Source organism: Propithecus coquereli, unplaced genomic scaffold (assembly GCF_000956105.1).
Source record: "Propithecus coquereli isolate 6110/MARCELLA unplaced genomic scaffold, Pcoq_1.0 Scaffold154, whole genome shotgun sequence".
NCBI classification, from domain to species: domain Eukaryota; kingdom Metazoa; phylum Chordata; class Mammalia; order Primates; family Indriidae; genus Propithecus; species Propithecus coquereli.
Window position 1 is genome coordinate 800,343 of NW_012139858.1, and position 21,771 is coordinate 822,113.

The window sequence follows — 21,771 nt, forward strand, 5'->3', positions numbered from 1 at the left end:
CTCCCAGAGTGCTAGGATTACAGGTGTGAGCCACAGCGCCTGGCCTGATTGGCAACATTTAAACTAAATGGCTGCAGACAGGCTCCCAGGCATCTAATTTTATCTATGGCATAATAATCTTTTATAATCAATACTCCTTCCCTCCCCATAGTTTTAATGGAAAGTAAAATTTTATCATAGTTTTTTTTTTTTTAAACTACTGACATTTTATTTTCACTGTTGAAACTTGGCCAAATATCCAAATACCTAAATCTAAAGAAACCTACAACCTATGAAATATTTTCTAAATAAATTTAAGGGGAAAAAATTTTTTGTTTTGTTTTGGTGGGAAAGGCAGGCTAATTACTTGACAATTGTTTAATGGCGGACATAATTATATTGTCAGAACTGTGCAGACTTCTTAAAAATATTTCTTTATACTTAGCTGTTTTATTACTTCAAATGTGGTTCTTAAGAGTATATTAAATCATATCTTCAATTCTATGTAGAGAAAACTCAGGAGCAGCTTAGCTTTTATACTACGTAATTTCTTGAAAAGATAACCTTTCCTCACTCCACTTCAGAAACAAAACAAACTCATAAACGCAATAGACATATAAAGACATAAAATGTCTTGTTATTCATTCCTTTTTCTCTCTTTTCCTACCCCTATATCAATTTCTCTTTTGCCATTTTTTCAAAGCTTTGATTTTCCCCTTGGAGAGAAAGTCAGAGACTTGAGGATTTCCTGTCTAGAGCTCTACTTTGTGCTTAAGGAAATGTACAAAAAAAGAACTGCATATTTCAAAAGAAGGTTATCATAATTATAATTTACAGTAGGAACAGATTCTTTCTTCCCTGTTTGTTCTTAATTAGTAGAGATTACAGGGAAAGTCATGGACAAGAAGAAGATACATTTTGACTAGGTGCTGGGGGAGAAGTGCTTGAACACACTTCAATTAAGATGTGTATTTTTTTTCCTGAAGCCTATGGGACTGTGCACAACTCCAGTAAAAATAAACGTACTGCTTTTGCCATACTCTCTTACAGAAGCAATTACCAGTGGACGCAAAGATGGAAGGGAGCCGAGGGGGTTGGAAAGAGACCTGAACAGGAAAAACAGAATTTTAAAGCTTAATGAGACTTTTGGGAGATCTTATTTTACCCATGTGGAAACCCAAGGAGGCAAACTGACTTGCAGGAATCACACAGGCTAATTGGCAGAGCCAAGATCAGTAAACGTAGCCTGCAGTTTTGTCCACGGCATCATGTGCCAAGTCTCGATGCTATCTGGAAGTAACAGTCAAATGTTGAGCTGACCTCTTGGCCTCTCTGGCCTTATGTTTTACATATTTATCATCTCTTAATATGCTATAATTGACGTGGGGTGGGAACAAAAGCTGGAGGTCTTTTGATGGTCTTGGCTGAGTTATTGCCTCTCGTTAAGGAAGATGAAAACGTTTTCTGGGGTAGAAAAAGGATATTTCTCATGAAATACAATCCACAGTACAAAGTTCAAGGTCAAAGAACCACATGAGGCATATCCAAAAGGGGCAAGCATTACTTCTCTGCTCATAAGATAGCCGGAATACCCTGGCATTTCAAGCAAGGAAAAACATTCCTGCAATATAGGAGCCTGCCACAAAGAGTAAACTACAACATGAGGAAGAAAAAGCTTGCAGTACCCCGTGATATAGCACAATCATACAATGGGCCCAACACCAATGTAATGAAGTTCTGAAATGAAAAACTTCTTCCACAAGTCCAGAACTCCATGGCTCAAGTATCATCTTTAAAAAATGTCAACATAAATGTCTAAATATCAACCTCAAATCCATTACTCAGCTTGAGATATTTTGAGTAAGAGCCCACCAAATATGGGAAAAATCATATAAAGGCAGAAAATAATCCTTAAGTGACATTATATTTATATTTACCTTATAATAAATCTTCATTGTGCTCAGTTTAATGAATAACTCTTAATAATGCACAGATACACACATTCCATGGGTCATATAAAGCCAAGGCTGCTAAAGTGGGTGATTTAATATTTCAAGGAAAACTGAATTATGTGAAGGTCAAGTTCCTTCTAAAAAGTATATTAGGAGACATTACAAAAATAAGGAAGTAGTTATAAATCTGAGTTCCAAGAATGGTAACTCCCTTGTATGGACAGAGAAAAACACTAGGGCAGAACAATTACATTCCCATGCTAAGAAAACCCTTAATGGCGGGGGGGGGGGCGGGAGGGGGGCACCTCACAGAAAGGCCAAAATCACAGCATTAAAAAACACATTTCATTGAGATGCTCCGTATGGAAATTAGTGGTGTTAAACTGGCAGCTTCAGAGGACAGAGGGCAAATACAGGGGTTGTTTGCAAACATCAAAAGAAAAAAGGAAAATGTCTACGAACCTGTTCCACAAAGGCAAATGTAAGTGGGCTGGTAGCTCCCAGGTGTGAAGGATCTCACCTGATTATGCTAATGTAGAGATCACTATGTGGCCAGTATCATTTCATTTTCAGGCAGTTTTCTTTTTAGGATTTAACACAATACTACCCAAGAGAAATATAATATAATGCCCCATTTCCTATTTCCTGATAGCCACATTTTTAAAAGTACAAAGAAACTGTGAAATTGATTTTAATAATATGCTTTATATAACCTAACATAGCCAAAATAGTCATTTCAGCATGAAATACACATGAAAACTATTAGTGGGATATTTTACACTCTATTTTTTATGCTTGTTTTCAAAATCATGTACACTTACAGTACATCTCAATTCCAATGCTACATTTTTATCCAAAATACTTGACATCTATTTAGATTTCATGAGGTTTAGATTTGAAAAAATAAATTCATATACCCAAGATGTCCCAGACTTAAACATTTTCCAATATCTGAATTGTTTTTAAATTCAAATTTATTAAAGCAAATAAAATCGGTCAGGCATGGTGGCACACGCCTATAGTCCCAGCTATTTGGGAGGCTGAGGTAGGAGGATTGCTTGAGCCCAGGAGTTCGAGTCCAGCCTGGGCAACCTAGTGAGACCCTGTCTCTAAAAGAAAAATGATAAATTAAATAAATTAGAAATTAAGTTTTTTGGTAGCTCAACAGACATACGTGGCTAGTGACTAGAGGAGTGGACAGCACAGGGCTATCATCTTTGTCCCATTCTCACAAAAGGAGTCATTTCTCCTTCCAACTTCCCATGGAATATTAAATAAAACTGAGGTTATCCTATAAGGAGATAAAGATAATAATTTCTTCATTATGGAAACCTTTATGGAATTCAGCTTATAGAATACAGAAATGGAATAAATGTGTTTTTAAAAATTTGATATAGGGGGTCTATCTTTGGGAATAAAATTAGAAAGTATTTGCAAAAGGAAAGTGAGTCTCTTTTGCATTTCTATTGTATTTAATTCCCACAATATCCCTAGGAGGGATGTACTTTTCTGAAATTCCCATTTCACTGCTAAGGAAACAGAAGCTCAGAGAGTTTGGAGACAGTTAAGTGGAGTGTACAGAATTTGAGGTTAACTAATCAATTTAACTCTTAGGTGAGTCTTGAGTGAACTTAACTAACTCTTAGACCGTGGGCCTGTGCACAAAACACACTGCCCAGCTATTGAGTCATGTGATTGTGGATACTGATTCCCTGGAGGAGTTTAGGAAAAACAGGACAAAGTACACGATGGAAGTGTTCATCTCTACAGCTAGCCATTTAAACCTCCCTCGATTGAAAGCTCCATAATCTGTAATTCTTCACTTGCTATGGTGACTGACTCAACATTCTCCCTCACTGGGCACAGAATCTGTGGGTGCAGAACCTAGTAACCAATAGTTTTAAAAGCTTTCCCGGTATTGTAACATATAATGAGGGTTGGCAACTACTGAGCTGGATTAGATCTCAAACTTCAATTTGCATCAGAATCACTGGGCCCCACTCCAGAATTTCTGATTTGGTAAATCTGGGGTGGAATTCATGAATTTGCATTTCTAACAAGTTCCTCAGGTTTTCTCATACTGATGGTCCGGGCATCACACTTGGAGAACCACTGAACTAGAAAAAAGATGGATGTATTTAATTGAGGTAAGGAAAAGAGGCACCACAAATTCATAAAGAACTTTGTTCACAAGGGCATGCTGCCAGGCTTGCATCTGCCCAGAGGGTAACCACTTGAATCTGAAGAAATGTGCTGGATGCCTCCAAAATGCAGACCCAGACCCCAGAGGACGATTTCCCATGGAGCTACCAAAGCTAAGCCTCAGGGCCCCTTTCAAGGCCTAGCAATATGTTGTTTTTGTGTTTGTTTCTGGTAAAATTTTAAAAAGTAAGGGTTTTTGGTTTGTTTGTTTTTTTTTTTATGGAGAACTTCCATATTTTTCTGCATAAACCTCACAAGCCACAAAACTTGGATCATTCCTTCAAGACCTCTTATTTATATCTTCCAGATTTTTTTCTAGCAGAAATACATTATAAATTTTTAAAACATCACAAATATGTTTAGAACTTGCTTTTATCTCTTAATAATAGTATATAAAACAGTGTTCCTTAATAAATTTCTGCAACATTTTAATGGCTGCATAATAGGTACCCAAAATATACTCAACCTTTAAATATTTAAGTGGTTTGTAATTTTTATGTATTTATCACCATGGTGAATTTCCTTCAAGCTAAATATTTATGCCCATCCTTATTCCCTTAGTATTCCTAAGTAGAAGTGTTGATATGTACCATATGCATTTCTTATTTGTTGTAATTATAATGTAATGTACAATTTTGTAATGTGAATTTCTCTCCATTTATCATGTGTTTTTCCAGCTGCTACATAATTTTTAAGCTTAATGTCTGTAATGACTCCAGAACATTCCTCTCTATGGATATAACAATTTATTTGTCTACTCCTCCAACATCTGGGTTATTCTCAATTTTTCATTAATATAAATAATATCACAACAAACTCTTTTCTTTTTTTAGATTATTTCCTTAACATAGCTTTCCTTAAGTGGGTCAAAAAGTATAACAATGACCAACCAACCAACCCAAGAGGATTGTTTATAAAACACGGCTTGTAGTAGAGAAATGTGATGTCAGTGTGAACAAGGTTCACGATGGGCTTGAGGTCCCAGAGCCTGGCAGACAGACACCTCACATTCAGTACATTTAATCTGGGACTGTAACAAGACCTGTCTCTGTCTTGAGGACTTGGCTGACTATTCTCCACATTCTGGAGAATGTCTTCCCAGCTAGGAGCAAGTTGTCCAGAATCTTTCTGATAAACTATGGCTAAATGATTCGCAAACATATAAGAACTGAATAATATTATAGTACCCTGTAAACAAGGTTGAAACAGCTGCCCCAACAAAACCAGGACCTAAGCAGTCTTTTGTTCTGTTTTATTTCCAGTAATGCGTGGCAGTGTTCTTAATCAATGACAGTTGGCTCTCTGTGGCCAGAGACACATGTGACAGTCAGCAAATTGGGTCTAAATTTAGATAATTTTCTGCCCAGGGAACACGGGCTAGTTAATTAGCCTACACAGGGTCTAAGTTCATAACTGTGACTTCTTTAGTGTGGTTCTTCAACCACTTGAGCTAATGAACTATAGATACAAAATAATTTCTCATTTTGGGTACACAACAAGTACACAGGTGGATTGTAAATAACAAGCCAGGCCCTCCAGTGATGCTTGTTAACTTCACATGGCACACTCAAACGAGGACATTCCAGCCATCCTAAAGGAAATACACCCAGAAAACACCACTGACCTTTTCTTTCTGTACATGATACGGGTAAGTGGTAAATACTAAGCAGAGAGGGGCCACAAGGTGGTAATGATGAATGGTCAGTATTTCTATTTGACACTTAGTCATTCATTCATTCAATACAGTGACTGGTGCCAGAAGCTGGAGCTGGCCAGGATGCTGCTGGTAGACAAGGGACAATGATTCCATATGGCCTACTGTGCCCAAAACTGCCACCTGCCATCTAAATCCACATGTTCACCCTGGGGGATTAGGTGGCTTTCCAAACACACTTGAAAAGACAAGAATCTACAGTAACATTTCCACGACTACTGAAATTACTCACTGAACACTGATCAGTGCTTACAAAACAATCCACCTTCCAGCTATTCAACGACACAGAAAATTACTGAAGACCAGAACCCAGAGCCAGAAACTACCCCTAGGGGAAACTGCCCCAAACCTGCTGGAGCACAGCCAAGCTAAGTCACACCCTTTGTTATTTTAAAAACAGAAAACAATACATACATACCTTAAGTCTCTGGTCCCAATTTGCATTTTAAGTCCTCCTCTCCAAGCCACCTCTCCTCAAAACAGGTCTGACCACTTTGATTTCCATATTCTCCGCCCCCTCTTATCTCTGGCCCCAAAGGCTCTCAGAGGATAATCCTGTACCTGGCTAGTAGGCGTCACCGAAACACGCACTGGTCAAAGTTTACCCATGATTATCATCTGTCAGCTGCCACTGGAAAGTGGAATGAGGAATCTGAAATTCAATTCCAGACCTTTACTTGGTTGGCTGGAGTCATCGTATTTGGTATCTCCTGACAGCAAACACCTGTGTGCACCAGCAGCAGCAGGACACAGGGACTCTGGAGCCGGAGTCCCTGAGTGCAAACCTACTTTACCTTTGTGATTTGGACAAGTGTTACCGGTTGAATTGTGTCTCCCCCAAAATCTATATGTTGAAGTCCTAACCCTCAGTACCTTATTTAGAAACAGGGTCAATGCAGATGTATTTAGTTAAGAATAAGGTGGGCCCTGATCCAATATAAGTGGGATCCTTATAAAAGGGGAAATGTGGAAGCAGACATGCACAGAGGGAAAACACTAGGTGAAGATGAAGGCAGAGATTAGGGAGATGCTCCTATAAACCAAAAAACACGAAAGATGGCCAGCAAACCAGCAGAAGCCAAGGGAGAGACATGGAAGACATTCTCCAGCCCTCAGAAGAAACCAATCCTGCTGACAGCTCAGGTTTAAGCCACTCTGTGGTACTTTGTTACAGAAGTCCTGGCAAAGAAACACAGAAAGTTAATGATGTTGACGTTTTCTAATTTGTAAAATGGGTAAGAATAGTACTTCACTAATAAAGAGGCATAAATAAATTATAATTTGTTAGGTTGCTTAGAATAATATCTGGCAGGTAAGTACATTTTAGCGGTAAAGAGTTGTTCCCAAACATTCTTTTTTAATCAAATAGATTCTCACTTTTTTCCCTAAGTTTCCTAACGTCTCCCACAAGTTGCTTAGTGAAATGCAAGTGCAAAAATAAGCCCACGCCAGATTTCTCAGGAGATGAGGGGCTGGCAGGGCCAGAGCAGCAGGGTGTGGCCGCACAACTGAGACCTTCCTTTGTGTATCAAAGGAATCTAGGCTCCCTCCCTGCTTGCTCTCCATCACACCCACTCACATCCCATCCCTCTCCTCCCCACAGCAGCCACCACCCTGGCCTTGGCCCTAGTCCTGGCCCTTTCTTCCCTTACAGTTTGTCAAAACCCTGAATCATCCCACCGCCAAAATGTAATCATCTTACAACCTCAGTCTTCATTTTTACCCACCCCACCCAGGGCTTTCAGTGCTGTAGGGAGAAGTCCACCCCGCCTCCAAACCTTACTTTCTCCTACTGTCCATGTACACCTCTGCTTTGTTACAGCCCCACCTCTACTCTTGAGGTTCTCCTCATTAGTACTGTTTTCCCCTATTAATCCTAATTTACCCAATCTAGATGGGCCAGCCCCAAACTCCTATGATGTTCACAGGCCACTTGCCAGAGTTCATTCTGCGTGGCATAAGCCTGGCACTGCCATAAATGTTTCATGGATGTCAGATGTATTATCTCAATAGACAGTACACTTTTTTGAGACTACTCATTTGCTGCACACTAGATAGGACCTACAAATGCCAGGCACTGTGCTAGGCATCAGGGCTGGCAGATATCAGTAGCCACCCTTTGTTGAGAAGTTACTATATGCCACATTTTAGCCTAATCCTTGTGATGATACTGTAAGGGAAGGGCTGGCCTCATCCTAGATTACAGGTGAGAAAACTAAAGATCAGAGAGATTATGTAACTTACCCAATAGCACATAGATAGTAAGGGATAACACTGGGCAAGAGAGAAAACAGGGATGAGAAAGGAGTACAAGGCGGGAGCCAGTAACAAGCTGAAACATGGATCAAGGCACTTTCCATTTGGAAGGATGTCAATAGTTATTTCATGTGTACCTATATGTACCTGGGTGGAGCTTTTCAGCAGCTCAATACTTTTATCAATGACTTAGACTAAGATTAAATAAGCATCCTACCAAGTCTGTGGATGAGTCAATGTGATTATGATAAAAATTAGAATTTAAAATGATACAAAAACTAGAGAAATAGCTTTCTCTAACAAAATGGAACTCAACATATTTAACTAACAAATAAAATTTAACTAGGATAAACACAGTGTACTGCATTTGGGTTCAAACGCCCCTCAGCACAAGTACATGACGAGAAAGGGCTTTACAAGCAACACCGGGAGAAAAAAAAATCAACAATAAACTCAATATGAACCAAGAGGGTAATGTGTCTACCAAAAAAACTAATATGATCTTAGGTTATATTAATAAAGGTACACATCTAACAGGTGGACATTGTACTATTTTTAATGTTCTTTTGGAAACAAATCTAAAGTTCTGCTCAGAATTCTAAGTCCCAAAATTTGATAGTCAAACTGTCATATATGTTTAGATGAAATTAGTCTATGCAATTAAGAATCCTCGGATTTCACAATTTTATAAATTACATATTGACTGAATACATGGAGTCGGTCTAACCTAAAGCTAAGTTTGTAACATATAATTGCAGACTGACATCATTCCCAAACTTTTCAATGAAGGTGTGAGATCAGATTACGTTAGTTCTTATCTGTGTAAGAAACCCCCAAATTATGACTGTAAAATGATATGCTTAAAACAAACCCATGTTAATCCCACATATGATCAGATCAGGTCATGAATATATTACTGGACTTCAAAGGAAAAGCCTGACTGATTACCTAATATCACCAGCAGGTAACACTCAAGAGCAGTTTCCATTCCTAACGTGGAAAAGACATTTAACTTCACCTAAAACAGTCTGCTGTAATATTGGCTTCCATCAATAGGACAATGGGTATTGGGCAAGTAGCAATCAACAGTCACTTCTGGAGTAAAAGGAATCAAAATTGTAGAAAGTCGCTAAAGTTTGAGAACACGGTGGCACACCTTTACCATCCAAGTCTCAAAGGAGACCCCTCTTGGAAACTGCCTGTGGCTGAGTTAATCGTCACCAGTAATCATTCTCTCCTGTCCCTTGAGGTTTAACTGGTTTCAAGGCCACCAACAAGAGAATATGATTTCCTGCCTCCCTTGCAGCTAGGTGGGGGAATGTGACTAAGCCCTGATCAGTTCCCTGTGAGGACAATGACTGGTGCACCTTTGGTGTCACATCCTTTAAAAAGGAAAATGCTTGTGCTTCACTCTCCCTCTTTCTGGTTCCTTAAGACTTGAATGAAGACCATGCAACATGGACAACACCCTAGAGCAGCTCTCTCCAGCACAATCATCATGCAGGACTGACATCATTTTAAAGTTTCTAGTAGCCACACCGAAAAAAGTAAATAGAAACAGGTAAAATAAATTTTACTCTATGTCCAGAATATTAGCACTTCGATGTGAAATTATAAAAAATTATTAAGATATTTCACATTCTTTCTGAGGGACAATGTCTTTGAAATTTGAAGTGTATTTTACACTTGCAGCACATCTCACTTTGGACTAGCCACATTTCAAATGCTCAAGAGCCACGTGTGGCTCTACGCTGCACAGTGCAGCTCTAGAGTAAAGCAGGACATCAGAGAAGGGCTTGGACCCCTCGCTGAATCAATCTATGGAGCAGAGTTGCTCTGATGGCCTTTGGACTACTTGAAACTTCTACTTCAAAAGAAAACAACTTCTATCTTGTTTGAGCCACTGTATTTCAGGGTATTTTGTTAAAACAGCTTATCCTGTACCTAAGTAATATGTTCATTGGGACCTCACAAAAGAACCCCACAGCTTCTCAGTTATGAAACAACCTTCAGAGAATGGTCAGATTCATGAGTTCACACTAACTCTCATCAAAAACCCCTCTAAAAACATAGCCCATATCTGAAAAACTGCCATGGAAACATTCTCAGCATTGGTAAATATATACCAGAATAAACATATCCAGGGAGAACAGCGGGTTCCTTAGACTTTTTCTTGCTCTATTCTCACATTATAAATCTCTGCACTTCCCAGCCAACCAGCCCATTGGGCAGCCCAGGAAGCATGAGGGAGCTAGAAGCCTTCAGATCATTTGCCATCCTGAGAAAAGAAAAAATGAAATCCTTTTAGGGAGTTACTCCAAAAAAGTGAAAGCATTTTTGTTAATGCAATAAAAACTGCTCTAATAATTGAATAATCAAGTTGATTAAAACATATGAACTTCCTTTTTTAAAAGGAGGTAGGGATGCAAGCAAATGGAAAGCCAAGGCTAGTTGCTAATGTCATCTTTAGAGACATACTGGTTCTTGGGCTCGTGCTGACCCTATCGCCACATACATGAAAATAACCACCTCCATAGAGCAAATATCTCTGGGTAGAAACTCAACTGAAAACCTCCACAGGATGATTCAGAAGTAGCTGCTATTTCACTCCCAAGAAAAAGTTATGTAAAGAATTTGTCAAACAAAAAACATGTAGATCAACAATAGCCTCAGTTCAAAATGATTACATAATTAATTTAGAAGAAAGAGATAAGAGATAATAACCTAAATGACTAACTGCTTGTGTAGATACAAGATTTCCCCAAGTTTAGGACCCAGGTTCTGGGTTATGTTGGTCTCCAGCTGGAACGGTATCATGGTTAACCAAGAATTATGGTCTGGGGTAAGTAGAATAAAGCTGTGACCCATTTAGCCAGCAACAGAGCTCCATTTAGACATAGATGTTTTACTAGCTCCACTGGAAGAACAGAAATAACATCTGTTCTCTCTCACTTCAGAACTGAAATCTGAAAGGCATTTGGCTCTTTGGAATCAAAGAACCCAAGATTTTCCCTGATCCTGCCCTTCCAAGGAGGAATGATGCTGACACTGGTGAACTCTGCCACCAGGGATGGGCTTATGATGATGTAAAATCATTCTACGGGTCTTATTTACGTTTAGGGCAAGAGGGTAGAGTTTATTTTATGCAGTTTGGAGCGTCACAATTTAGGAATGCCTTGTGTCAGCAAGCGAGTGTGCGGTGACAATGCAAACTCTTGTGTCAAGAAAAAAGGAAGGTTCCAATCTCTCTGCCATTTACCAAACATGTGACTTTTGCCAAGTTTCTTACCTGCCCTTGACCTTCATTTCTTCCTCTGTAAAATGCTACTGCAACAATGGTGTTTACTGGATAGTTTTGTAAGCGTTAATGACAAAGAGTATGTCAAGGGCTTGGCGCAGTGCCTGGCACCTAGTGAGCATTCAATAAATAAGGACTCTTCTCCTCATTACTGTTGTACAAGGTCAGCAATCAACATGGGTTCACTCTTGCTATTAATATGACATATTAGGCAGTGATAAAAAGGCCACTGCAAAAGTGTGATGCTCCAGCCTCACTCTCTCAGACACTGGAAATAGTCCCAAAGATGAAGAAGCAATGGAGCTAAGGTCCATGACAGCGCATGCTCAGTGAAGGAATGCTGGGCTTTGGAGAAACTGCTCAAGGACAGAAAGACCTGGAGCTGTGTTACAGGTTCAATTGTATCCCCCCAACCCCCACTGATATAGTGAAGTCTTAATGCCCCCTAAACTCAAAATGTGACCTTATTTAGATACAGGGTTTCTACAGAGGTAATCAAGATAAAATGAGGTCATTATAGTGAGCCCTAATCCAATGAGTGGTGTCCTTATAGAAAGGAGAAATCTGGACACAGACACATGCACACAGGGAGAATGTGATGTGAAGATGAAGGCAGAGATCCGGCTGATGCTTCCACCAGCCAAGGACTGCCAGCAAACCTCCGGAATCTAGATCGGAGGCATGGAACAGATTCTCCCTCACAGCCCTCACAAGGAACCAACCCTGCCAGTATCCTGATCTTGGACTTCTAGCCGCCAAACTCTGAGAAAATGAATCTCTGTTGTTCAGGGAGGCCACCCAGTTTGCGGTACTTTGTTATGGCAGCCCTAGCAAACTGATACAAGGCAAAATCAGGCAGCAAGGAGATTCTCCATTTAAAAAGGGCTGAAAAGACCTAAAAAATAGGTAGCATGACACAAAATTGACCAAATTTCTCTCTAGAACTTTTACTAGTCTACCTCTACCCAATGGGATCATCTTTGATGTACTTTAAAATTATGTCTGTGAAAAAGAGGCTCAGCTTTATGACAGATTTGACCACAGCTCCTGTCTACAGAGAGATGTGGATTTCAAACACTATCATTTTGTGTGTGTGACTGCATGTGTGTGTGGTGGGGGAGGGAGGCTTAGGCATCTGTAAAAACTTATTATAAATGACTAAAAACTCCTCGAAAAAATACCTTGGCAGAGATGTCGGTTGTCGACCTTCATAAGAGCTGTTATCTCAACAAGCAGCAAATTCAAACCCCTGTCTGAGCAGGATGTGTCTGGTTCCACAAGATTCATGGGGTGTGCGCATTTCCTTGGCTGGAAGCTACCATCGTTAGTAGCTGCTATGTAAAGGTATACCAAAAATTTAATCTTTCATGGAGCCAGTCGTTTTAAACTGGCTGTTTTGATTTTTTTAATGGAATGTCTGCTGCCTCCCTACTACAATGGAAAACATAATTGGGAACAAATCTTTCATAAAATGGAGCACACACCCACAAAGTAAACTGTGAAGCCCTCAATCATGTTTGAGTGGCATTTCTTAAGATTTGTTACAAAGATCTTTCGACTCCATTTCCCATCCCTCAACCTCCACCCATTTCACTCAAGGCACTAAAAATTGGCATTTACAAAGAAATTCCAGAAGCCTAAGCATTTTATTAGCAAAGGGAAATCTCAACCTTTTTGGCCTCATTTCTCATGATGACAGCTCATTTTTCCATGTAGAACCACATATTACTTGCTGCAAATATTTAAAGAGGTAAAGAAGTCACTTTCAAATTATAGTCATAAAAAGCATACATAATGATGATTTAGAATGCTGTGCTTCTTTTATAAGCATAAAAGTCAGTCTACCCATTTTTAAAAGTAGATGAAAACGTAATAGGTGTTCTTATTGACATACTCAGAGCTAATACTTAGGGTACTCGGCTGGGCTCCTGAAGTACTACCATTTTGCATGTCAAGGGCCATTTTTGAGACTGAGTCTACCCACTGAGCTGCAGGCTGGCTCCTGCATTGGCCTCCCCACCCCTCCACACAGCCCACCTATCCTCAAGGCCTGGATGAAGCCCCACCTCCATAAAGCTCCACAAATTCTCCCACGTCCAGTGATTCATCCCTCTGAAAATTGACATCATTTATGACCAGGTCCCACAACTTAACCAGTTATAGCACCTTGAAGGGGCCTTTAGTATCTATACTCTATACTATTTGTATTTTGCCTTAGTTATTTCCTACATGTGTTTTTTTCCTTCTCCCACCTAAGTTTATCAGCTTCTCAAAGACAAGAACTATACATTACATTTCTCCTACATCCCCTCTAGTATCTAACCCAAATTTAAGGACTCCCAAAATATAAATGTGAACTAAAAAGGTTTTCCACCATCGAAGTTCCAAAGTTCTCTCTAGCCTCTGTGGGTGATCTGCAAGGTCCCAAATATATTTAAAGATCAAAGCAACTAGACAATGACATTATCTAATTTCCCCTACTACACTCAAGTCATCTAAGCCAAGTGTTCCAGAAAGGACACGCCCATTAAATCTCTACCCGCATGATGGTCCTGGGGTCACAGAGTGACCTTAAGACCATCCAGAGGAGGCCTCTTTGGGTCACTTTTGCCCTTTTTTACTCCCAGGCTTTGTCCGCAATGGCCACAAACCGATCTGGCAGCTGACCTCCCACACACAGGCTGGCTGAAATGCGATCACGCCAGTGGGTCACCTGTCTTCTCTTTATGCAAGCACGAGAACCTGATCTGCTATCCTCTTCTTCTTACCTCCCAGAAATACAAAGAACTCTTTCTTCCTCCTCCTCCCTCACACAAAGACAAGCAGGAAAATGCAATGGCTCGATGGTTTAGGATATTTTGAGAAAGACCACTTGTTTTAGGTAAAAAAGATTATAGCTTGGCTCATTTAACTGAATGTAAACATTTGTAAACTTGGTTTTCTTGTAACAAGTAACACATATACACACATGTACATATACACAAAAAATTCAAACCAAAAACATGTACTGAAAAGCAAACCTCCACCCCCCACTCTCTCCCAGCTCTCAGTGCCATTATTCTACCCTCCGAACACATAAACTTTTTGAATCCTATTTTTTTTTTTTTTTTTGAGACAGAGTCTCACTCTGTTGCCCGAGCTAGAGTGCCGTGGCGTCAGCCTAGCTCACAGCAACCTCAAACTCCTGGGCTCAAGCGATCCTCCTGCCTCAGCCTCCCAAGTAGCTGGGACTACAGGCACGCGCCACCATGCCCGGCTAACTTTTTCTATATATTTTTAGCTGTCCAATTACTTTCTTTCTATTTTTTTTTGGTAGAGATGGGGTCTCGCTCTTGCTCAGGCTGGTCTCGAACTCCTGAGCTCAAACGATCCACCTGCCTCGGCCTCCCAGAGTGCTAGGATTACAGGCGTGAGCCACCGCGCCCGGCCTTGAATCCTATTTTTTACTGGGGGCTTCTAATTAGGAGAAAGGAATAAATATTTACCAAGCACCTCCTGAGTACCTCTTAAGATGTGTGTTTGACATCCAATAGTACATTTAACCTTCACAACAACCCTGTGAGGCTGATATTATTATTTCCTCCACTCTTCAGGTGAGGAACCTGAGGTCCAGAAGGGTAAGAGACTTGTCCAAGCGCACAAACCTAGGTCTGAGTCCAAAGTTGGCTCTGCAAGCTGCTCTCTAGTCTGCCCAGTTTTGTAAAGTAGAATCTCCATCCAAAATTCCTCTTTCAGAAAACACACGCTCTGGAATCACAGCACTTTGGTGAAAAAACTGGTTCTACAACTTAGAGCTCTACAAACCCAGCAAACATTACTGCACAGCCCTAGGCCTCAGTTTCTTTGTCTGTAAAATGAGCTTAACAGTAATACCTACCACATAAGGTCTGAGGTAAGACGAAATGAATTCCATATGAAGAGCCTGGCATAGCACCTGACATACAGTTAACACTTCATAATGGTTAGTTATTATTAGCATTATTATCCTATGGTTGATTAACAAACAAGGGATTGAAATGGTTTTCTTTTTTGTTTTTATTCCCTCCATTTGCTTTACAGTGACATGGCTTGGGGAAACCATTGTTGATGAATTTGGGGGGCTGTTCGAAATTGCCTGGCTCCGTATGCCAATTCCTTTTCTTTCCTCCCCCAAGTCTGTTCCCTGAACATTTCTTCTCTTACTACTAACTGCCAAAATCACAGCCTTTTCTGCTGCCAAATCCCAGAAGCTTTTACTAGTGTTATTACTGTGTTTTTTTTTAATCATGGAAATATCTCAGTTTTTTCTTTTTTTAAAACTAGATTTCAGCAACACCTTCTCTACTGCCACCAGTTTTTAATTTCTAAAATTTATGTGCCTATCATTCCTCTGTACCCCTGTTCATATATCATGGAACTCCAGACCGATGAAATTTTGCTAAAATAATCTTGACCTATATAAATGGAAGCTATCCAAATTCCCTTGGAATGGAAAAAGACATTTGTTAATCTGGTCACACAATTTACAAACCCATATCCGCTGAACTGGACAACATTTTCGATTTAATTGCCTTTTCCTCCTTAACTGAAAGCCAAAGGAGATGTGTAGGCTGTGGTGTAACAAGGCCAGCAGACAAGAGGCTGAAGGAGGTTTCTTGGGGGAATGGGAGGATCACAGGGCCAAGGAAGTCAGGTGACCACACTCTCACTGTGGCCAACGGCTAGTTGTATGGCGCTGGCCAACCCACCTTGCATTATCCGAGTTTTAGTTAATTTACCTAAAGAATGAGAAGGTGAGACCAGCTTTTTCCTAAGAACCCTTTCTAGCTCTTTCTTTAAGTGAGCCAATCTTTTGCAATCATCCCCTAAGCATCTCATCTGGCCTGGGCCTTATCAGGCAGTAAGTTATATGTCATGATGCAGCCTCAGGAGAAAAGCTTCTGCCAAAAGTAGGTGTGCATGTGACATGCTAGCCATGAAAGATGTAGCCTCCATTTATTGCAAAAATGCAGCTGTGCCAAGCTGTCAAAATGTAATTCATGGCAAAGCAATAAACTCCAGGTTGATCTTTAATCACCTTATGTGAAATGACAGCTGAGCAAGACTATATCAAAGGAGACATACCTGGGCTTCTGTCTAATACCCTTCCACGAATTTCTCCCATTCTACAATTCTGTTTGAAGTACCTGCATGCAGCTAGTACAAGACTGGGATCCCAGCAGGGTTTATAAGGAAACCTTTTGTTAAAATATCTTTGTGTATAACCCTTCTGCTATGTTATTTTTCCCCATTTTCTCCTCTGGGAGACTTTGTTTCATAACTCTGACATCATAACTGGTTCCTCCAATCCAAAGTCTATAATGATGGACAACAAGTGAGTAAGAATCCCAGGAATTCAGGGGGAGTAAGGTACAGGCAGCAGTAGATAGTGTTGTTTTACCACAAAAGCCTTAACAGAGAGTCGAACAAGTTACCTAAAGTCAAAGATGAACCATGTTAATATGCAATTCCTTAACCACCCTCACGAGACCAGCTTCTTTTAAAAATGACATTCTGAATCAGGATTTTGGCAACCTGAGAAATGCTGAGGTTTTTACTGCTCTTTTAAGATGTTTAATTTGACTTTCCTTACTCTGCAAGGGACAGACCCCCACAATTTTAAAAATGTCATTTTTGAAATCTATACACACAAAGAGCAAGGAACCTAGAGCATGCCATTCACAGAAGCCACCCTGAGCTAGCCGAGCACGCCCCTGGTGTCTGTAGTTTATTAACCCAGCAGCACCATGCCAAGCAAAGAGCGGGCACTGTTTCTGCAGCTCCGTGGAGCAGAAGCCGAGAAGCCAGACCGTGAGTCACAGCATACTTACGTCACTCTTCCTGAACTTCGCTTTCAAGCTCTTCATGTTTAGTGCATTCAGGCTTCCAAAGCTCTGGAGGAGATTTTTCAACACCTAAGCAGAGAAAGAAAGAAAGAAAGTATGTAGGTTTCCAAATAAACATTACAGATACTGTCTCTTGATTGGATTACAACTTTGGGCCATGGGAAGGAGACAGGGTTGGGCTAGGAAGGTGATCAGAGTTAACAGCCAGGAAGTGATAAAGAACACATGCTATTCCCACTCATAATCCACTCCCTAACCCTTCTGACATAGTCAAATTAACTAAAACTTTAACTTTTTTCTTCTTATTTAATTGGTAAATAAAAACTGTACATACTTGTGGTATATAGCATGACATTTAAAATATGTATATATTGTGGAATGGCTAAATTGAGCTAATTAACATATACATTACCTTACATACTTATTATTTTATTGTAGTAAAAACACTTAAAATCTACTCTCAGAAACTTTCAAGTATATAATACTCTGCTATTAACTATAGCTGCCATGTTGTACAATAGATGTCTTGGTATTCCTACTGTCCAACTGAAATGCTGTATCCTTTGACCAACATTCTCCCCAATCCCTCACTCTGTCAATCTCAGCCCCTGGTAAGCACCATTCCACTCTCTGCTTCTACAAGTTCAATGTTTTTAGATTCCATATATGAGTGAGTTCCCAAACATTAAAAGTAGAAAAAGTTTAAGCTGCTGCTTAAATGTTACTGTACAAAATGCTCTACCTGTATGTTGAAGTAATTCCTTTACACACCCTTCATGTTGCACTCATACCACCTACCTCCTTTTGAAAGGCCAAAATAGTGAAAAATGATAAGGAAAACAGTTCATATTCCAGATGCCATTCATTCCCTATTTATTTTTCTCAGTGTTTGTCCGTCCCTGACCCCTACCCCAAAACACAAGGCAGTTAGTAAAAAATGCCAGGAACAACAAAACCTCCCACATCAAATAGCTCATTCCTCAGGGGGCCTCTTTAAACCCTGCAAGACTCTCCAGGTCCTTGTGGAACCCAGCAATTCTGAGTTGGAGTTGAAACAGTCTTAAGTAATCACTTCATTTACGAGGGGTCCATGGTCCCCTGGAAATTGAATACACTCTTTTTTGAGTAAGTATATATGTACATTTTCAGGGAAGAAGGTTCCTGGTTGCCACCCTTCAAAAGTCAAGGCTACTGATCTAGTCTAAGTTTTTCATTTTCCAGAAATAGAAACAGAGCCCCAGAGAAGTTAAGAAACTTGCCTGCAGTCACAAAGCCTGTTTATGGTGGAATTCAGAAACAGACCCCCAAATCTGATTAGTAGCTGAATGCTTTTTCCACTGCCCTGCACAGCTTTATAACTAAAACCCAAAGCTGAGTCCTGTGCTAAAATATGATAGAGACTTTATCTCTTTCATTAAACACGGGAATGTACAACGTGTGAAATCTCTGCATGTAGATTAAAATGTCAAAGTGCAAAAAGGAAAGATAATCTATGTGAAAGTTCCCATCACATAGGAAGCAACTCGATAAATGTAACGTCAAGCCACACCTGACAGAAAGTGAGAACAGGTGCACTCTAACAGTACCATCCCAGCTGAAAACTCAGGACTAGCAGTCCAGTGCTGACCACAGTTAACCACTATGTTTTCAGAAGCTTTGCAAGGTCATTGCATGTTCCTCCACATCCCTACCACTCTGGACGAAACTCATTCGAGAAGACTGGGTGGGGGTGAGGGATGCAAGCAACTGAATGCTGTACTCATCCCTCCTCATGTCCCTGTCACTGCCTCCAGAAATCACCCCGTGACTCTCTAGCTTACCACGTGTTTACTTTCATTATTGCTACTGCCATTAAGCAGGGCCCTTGGATGAATGGTGCGACAACTCAGTCATCATAAAGCACTAGGATGGCACAAATCTGGAGGCCACATCATTACTGCTGCCTCTCTATGGCCCTTTTCAATCTTCCCAGCCTCGGCAGGAGTGACAGAATGCATGTTGCCTTGGAAACTGTACACACTGTAATTACACATTGTTAACTGCCAAGCATTTAATCACAGAGAACGCTGGGCCGGTACCTGAACAGCAAATGCAAATTCCAGGGCAGTGTTTCTCAAAGTCAGCCCCTAATTAACCTGCATCAGAAAGACCTGTGAATGATTTGCTAACTACAAAATGCTGGTCCCTATCCTATGGAAACTGAATCTCGAGGGGTAGGACCCAGGACTGTCCTTGGCTGAATCTTTTGCATAGTAAAGTTTGAGAACCTAGAGTTGATGTAGAACAGGGAATACACTTGCCATAGTTGAGCTGGTTTATAAACCAAAGTTGGGCTGGCCTTTTCATGTCCAAAACAACATCACCTTTTGATGAATTGAAGTAAAAATAATGATAATCAGATATTCCCAAACTGTCACTGGCCCAACTATTGCTAGAAACTGGAAATCACCCTTCGAGTTTAAGTCCTTTACCCTCCGGTAGAAATGCTAATAACCAAGGAAAGAGGCCAAATGAGTGCAACAGGAAGGGAGAAAAGAGAAGCCAAGGCTTGGATAACCCACAAACTGTGTGGCCTGCCATGGCAGAACCACCCAAAGCGTTCCTTCATTCATAGACTGATAGAACACAAGGTCTTGGGCAACAATGGGTAAGATTTTTGTTTGAGGTCATGGGGGTTTCATGGGCCTTGTGTTAGTTTTTTTTCCAAGTATTTGTCTTTGGCTTTCTTTCTTTTTTATAAGCAAGCAGCAAGAAGTATGCAAACTCTTATTTGAAGAGGATTAAATAAAGTAACTAATTCCAAAAGTTCCCAGACGAAGGTATTAACTGCTAGATGAATATCTTCCTGGGGCCCACGGCTCCGGGTGTGTGACAGCTGGGTGGTCCATGGGCGCAACTCCACGATGATAGAGATGGGTGTCAAAGGAAAAAACGTTCTGGAATCCCACAGAATAGCAACTCTGGAAACATGAACTGTAGCCAGGGGGGTAAAGTTATTAACAGATCACTGCTTTCCTGGTATTTGTGAAAGGACCTAATGCCTGAAAGCCATAACTATCGGGAAGCAACCCAGCCCCTGCTCTGTCTCAGCATCCCCTCTTCCCAAAAATGAACCCTGAGTAAATCAGGGACTCTCCTTCCTTGGGTCAGTTGGGATCTTACAGCCCCAATTCCCAATCCCTAACTTCCAAAGCCCAGGCTGGGCTACAGCCTATCTTGAGTACAGTGACAACTCCCAGTTTAGTGAGGCTATGCAAATGGCAGCCCTAGGAAAAGCCACTTAATCAGGATGCTTATTTCAAAAGAATTGCAGTAAAACTGGACAGCAGCCTAATTTGGAAATGTAAGAAAAAGGATCATACATCTATGGAAAAGTTATCTGAACTAAGTTCTCCTGTTTCAAGCAGAATAAAGCACACCTCCCCACTGAGCAGAAATATTAGTCAGTGTACTACCTGCTTAATTCAAAATAAGTCACTGAAACACGAAACATCACCAGTCGCCAATCATCACATGATGGATGTCACATTGATGGGTGAGGATGGAGCAGTGAGAAGAGGTACATCCTTGTTTCTTCCATCTCATTTGAAAGACTAGATACAACAACATGGTTGATTCGTTTTCCCTTTAAAAAATAATGTAATTCTCAAATAGAGCTTAACATGGGATAACCTTGTCTGATTTAACCTGAATCAGAAAACCTTCATAATAACCTACAGAGCTTTATCATGAACAAAAAAGTTAAACTTCTTTGAGTATTAAAAAATAACTTACAAAAGATATGGAGTTTTCCTTTAGGGAGTGATAAAAATGTTCTAAAATTTGTCGTGATGGTTAAACAACCTGTGAACATACTAAAAACAATCCAATTGTATACTTTCAGGAGGTGAATTAAATGGTATGTAAATGATATCTCAACACAGCTGTTATTTTTTTAAAAAAAAAAAAGCTTAATAATCTCCATTACCTTCTCCAATCTTTACAATTAGGAAAATTCCAAGTTAGAAACCTGTAGAATGATGAAAACAGAATTTAAAAGTAACGAAAGTTGTCAGTGCTCTTAAAATGCTAAAATATGATAGCTCCTAGGAAATTTTCTTTATTTAGCTATTTCTCTACTACAACCCACCACTGATTTGAAGTGAATAGAAGGAAGTAGTTCGTCTCTTGATCTTCAAGCTCCTCCTACTCCCACCCATCCCCAACCCAACACCCACATCTGATCCAGGGACCATTTTGTACAGCAGTGGTACCACTGCATATCAGCACATGAACGGCCTCTTGGAGCCCCACCCAGGTGTTCTGTAATCAGGTAAGGCCCAGAAACCTGTCTTTTGTGTTTGTTTTTGTTTTTTAATTTCTCAGGTAATTTAGACGCTCAACTAGATTGCGGAACCACTGTTCTATACTTAATTAATGACATCACACCTATAATTTACACCTTCATTCAAGAGAAATTGGACAAGTTAGACATGACCAATATTTTCAAGCATCAACTGTGTGTGA

At 40.2% G+C, this 21,771-nt stretch overlaps 1 protein-coding gene across 2 annotated transcripts in view; it reads right to left on the reverse strand.

Moving 5' to 3' along the window:
• The window catches only part of RAI14 (retinoic acid induced 14), a 143,365-nt gene that overhangs the window by 101,989 nt on the left and 19,605 nt on the right, over positions 1-21,771 (reverse strand). For both annotated transcript variants that reach the window (XM_012640525.1, XM_012640523.1), the window contains exon 2: positions 17,251-17,334. In XM_012640525.1, coding sequence (XP_012495979.1) covers positions 17,251-17,286 — 36 coding nt within the window. In that variant the 5' untranslated portion in view covers positions 17,287-17,334. The remainder of the gene's footprint in view (positions 1-17,250; positions 17,335-21,771) is intronic.